Source organism: Gadus chalcogrammus, chromosome 4 (assembly GCF_026213295.1).
Source record: "Gadus chalcogrammus isolate NIFS_2021 chromosome 4, NIFS_Gcha_1.0, whole genome shotgun sequence".
NCBI lineage: Eukaryota > Metazoa > Chordata > Actinopteri > Gadiformes > Gadidae > Gadus > Gadus chalcogrammus.
In genome coordinates, this window is record NC_079415.1 from 17,937,770 (window position 1) to 17,940,409 (window position 2,640).

Here is a 2,640-nt window from a genome sequence, read left to right on the forward strand (position 1 = left end):
CGTCAACACCCCCCCCCAGGCCTCCCCCAGGCCTCCCTAGGACCCCCGCAGTTTGACGTAGACAAACTGTAAGCCGGCCCAACCCGCCCCCCAGGAGACTCAGGGAGAAAAACAACTGGCTTAAGGAGAGCATAAAGACAAACCGAGGGGGGAGGACTAAATAAGGTCCAGAACATGAGACGCAGGTTTGAGGAGTCCTCTCTGTGTTTATGGGACAGGCGATGGTGTTTATGGTCGTCGCCGTCTGAATCATCCAGGTTTCTCAGGGATTCTTTTGTTGTCATTGATAATGTTTACCTTCCATTGTCATGCCGTCATGACCCATGCTGTTCAGGGACATTCACTGACCGAGGGCAGGTTAATGTTTACCTTTCTGAGAGGAGCAATAATGAACTGTGTTAAATTAATAATTAGCAACGCTATTATAAAAAGCGTTTGTATACAAATGCACCTATAGATAGATAGATAGATAGATAGATAGACATATTGTTATACAGATAGATAGTGATAAAAATAGACAGACTGATGGATGGATGGATGGATAGATATATAACTATGGATATTAGAAGGGTTCATTAGAGCACTTGATTCAACTTTACGTGTACAGTACTATTACAGTAAGACACATCAGAGTACTCTATGAAGTGGTCGGGTCCGGGGAGCTGACCCAGAACCATGGCCGCGTAGCTCTGGAGAGAGAGGTCGTAGAGAGGGAGGTGCTAGAGAGGGAGGTTCTAGAGGGAGGTTCTGGAGAGGGAGGTTCTAGAGGGAGGTTATGGAGGGAGGTTCTAGAGGGAGGTTCTGGAGAGGGAGGGTTCTAGAGGGAGGTTATGGAGGGAGGTTCTAGAGGGAGGTTCTGGAGAGGGAGGTTCTAGAGGGAGGTTCTAGAGGGAGGTTCTGGAGAGGGAGGTTCTGGAGAGGGAGGTTCTAGAGGGATGGGGGTTTCTGGAGAGGGAGGGTTCCTAGAGGGAGGTTCTGGAGAGTGAGGTTCTAGAGGGAGGTGCTGAGAGGGCGGCTTCATAGAGGGAGGTTATGGAGGGGAAGGTTCCTAGAGGGAGGTTTCATAGAGGTGAGGTTTCTTGAGAGGTAAGGTTCTAGGAGGGAGGTTGCGGGAGATGAGGTTCTAGAGGGAGGTTCGAGAGTGAGGCTTTATTTCGCGCTTTTTTTCCGTTGCGCATGTTGTTCCCACCGTCCCTCTCTCCCCTCTACCTCATCCTCAGTCTATCTGTCAACTTCCTCTGAGCTCTGCCTTAGCCACCTATCCATCTTAAGCCAAGCACGGTTTTCCCCACCTTTTCTCAGTGTACTTTTCTCTCTGAGTCAAACGTTATTCAGTCAATAACAAAGTCAGTCTGTGACACAGTCAGTAACACAGTCATTCAGTGATACAGTCAGTAACACAGTCATTCAGTGACACAGTCGGTAACACAATCAGTCAGTGACACAGTCAGTCAGTTATTCAGTCAGTGAGACAGAGGTTGCGTCATCTGGCTTGATGTTTCAGTTTTAGACCCTGAATAAGAAAATCGTCATCTAGATGAAATGCAAAATAATTCGAAAATGATCTCAACTTCCTCACAGTCAGCTACGGTAAACTTCTCTATGGTGTAGACTCTAGAGCTACGGTAAACCTCTGTAGACTGAGAGCTACGGACAACCTCGCTATTGTGTAGACTCCAGAGCTACGGTAGAGCTCTACCTGTAGTTGCGATGACGGGATTGTTCTAACGAGGGCATTATCTCTTATCTGTTTCAGGTGTGTGGTGTGACGCCAGCAGGCTGGCCGATAGACGCGCGCTGAGGACGATGTAGAGAGCACTCCTCAGGAACTACACGGCTGACAGGAACTACAGGAGCAACGGGAACCACAAGACACGACCAACACCCACAGCCTGGACAGAACAACACAACATTTGTGCTGGATAAAGGAAAAGGAATACAACTGAGAGAGAAAGAGAGAGAGAGAGGGAGAGAGAGATGAGAGGAGGAGGAGAGAGAGAGAGAGAGAGAGAGAGAGAGAGAGAGGGGAAGGACGTGGCATATTGGAAATCATTGACAAACATTATCCTTGTAAGCCCGCATATTGTGGGACAGAGGTGGATTAGGCTCCTCCTCCTCTACTAAAAGAAGGATCCGACCCGACCCAACCGGTCCAGACCGGACCCAGCATGTGCCATGTGATCGTGACGTGCCGTTCGATGCTGTGGACCCTGCTGAGCATCGTGGCCGCCTTCGGCGAGCTCATCGCCTTCATGAGCACCGATTGGCTTGTGGGCTTCCGCGCACATGCAAAATGAAAAGCAGCCGAGGTCTTCGGCGCGCACGGGGCGGCGGCCGCGGCCACGGCGGGGGAGGCGTACCGGCCCACGCTGGGCCTGTACGGCCGCTGCATCAAGCTGCCCCGCCTGCGGCGCGGCGTCCTGTGCGGGCCGTACGCCGTGCACTTTGGGGAGATGGCCAGTGGGTCCTGGCAGGCCACCGCCATCTTCCTGGCGGCGGGCATCCTGCTGCTGTGCGCCGTGGCGGTGGTCTCCGTCTTCACCATGTGCTTCCAGAGCGTCATGAAGAAGAGCATCTTCAACATCTGCGGCCTGCTGCAGGGCATCGCAGGTGAGGGCCCATCATGGACGCACACACGCA

The 2,640-nt window shown here is 52.0% G+C and overlaps 1 protein-coding gene across 1 annotated transcript in view; it reads left to right on the forward strand.

Moving 5' to 3' along the window:
• The first annotated feature begins 2,012 nt into the window (after positions 1 to 2,012).
• Positions 2,013 to 2,640, forward strand: part of lhfpl2a (LHFPL tetraspan subfamily member 2a) — a 10,432-nt gene continuing 9,804 nt past the window's right edge. Inside the window, 1 exon segment of the mRNA XM_056588635.1 lies at positions 2,013 to 2,610. Coding sequence (XP_056444610.1) covers positions 2,169 to 2,610 — 442 coding nt within the window. The 5' untranslated portion in view covers positions 2,013 to 2,168.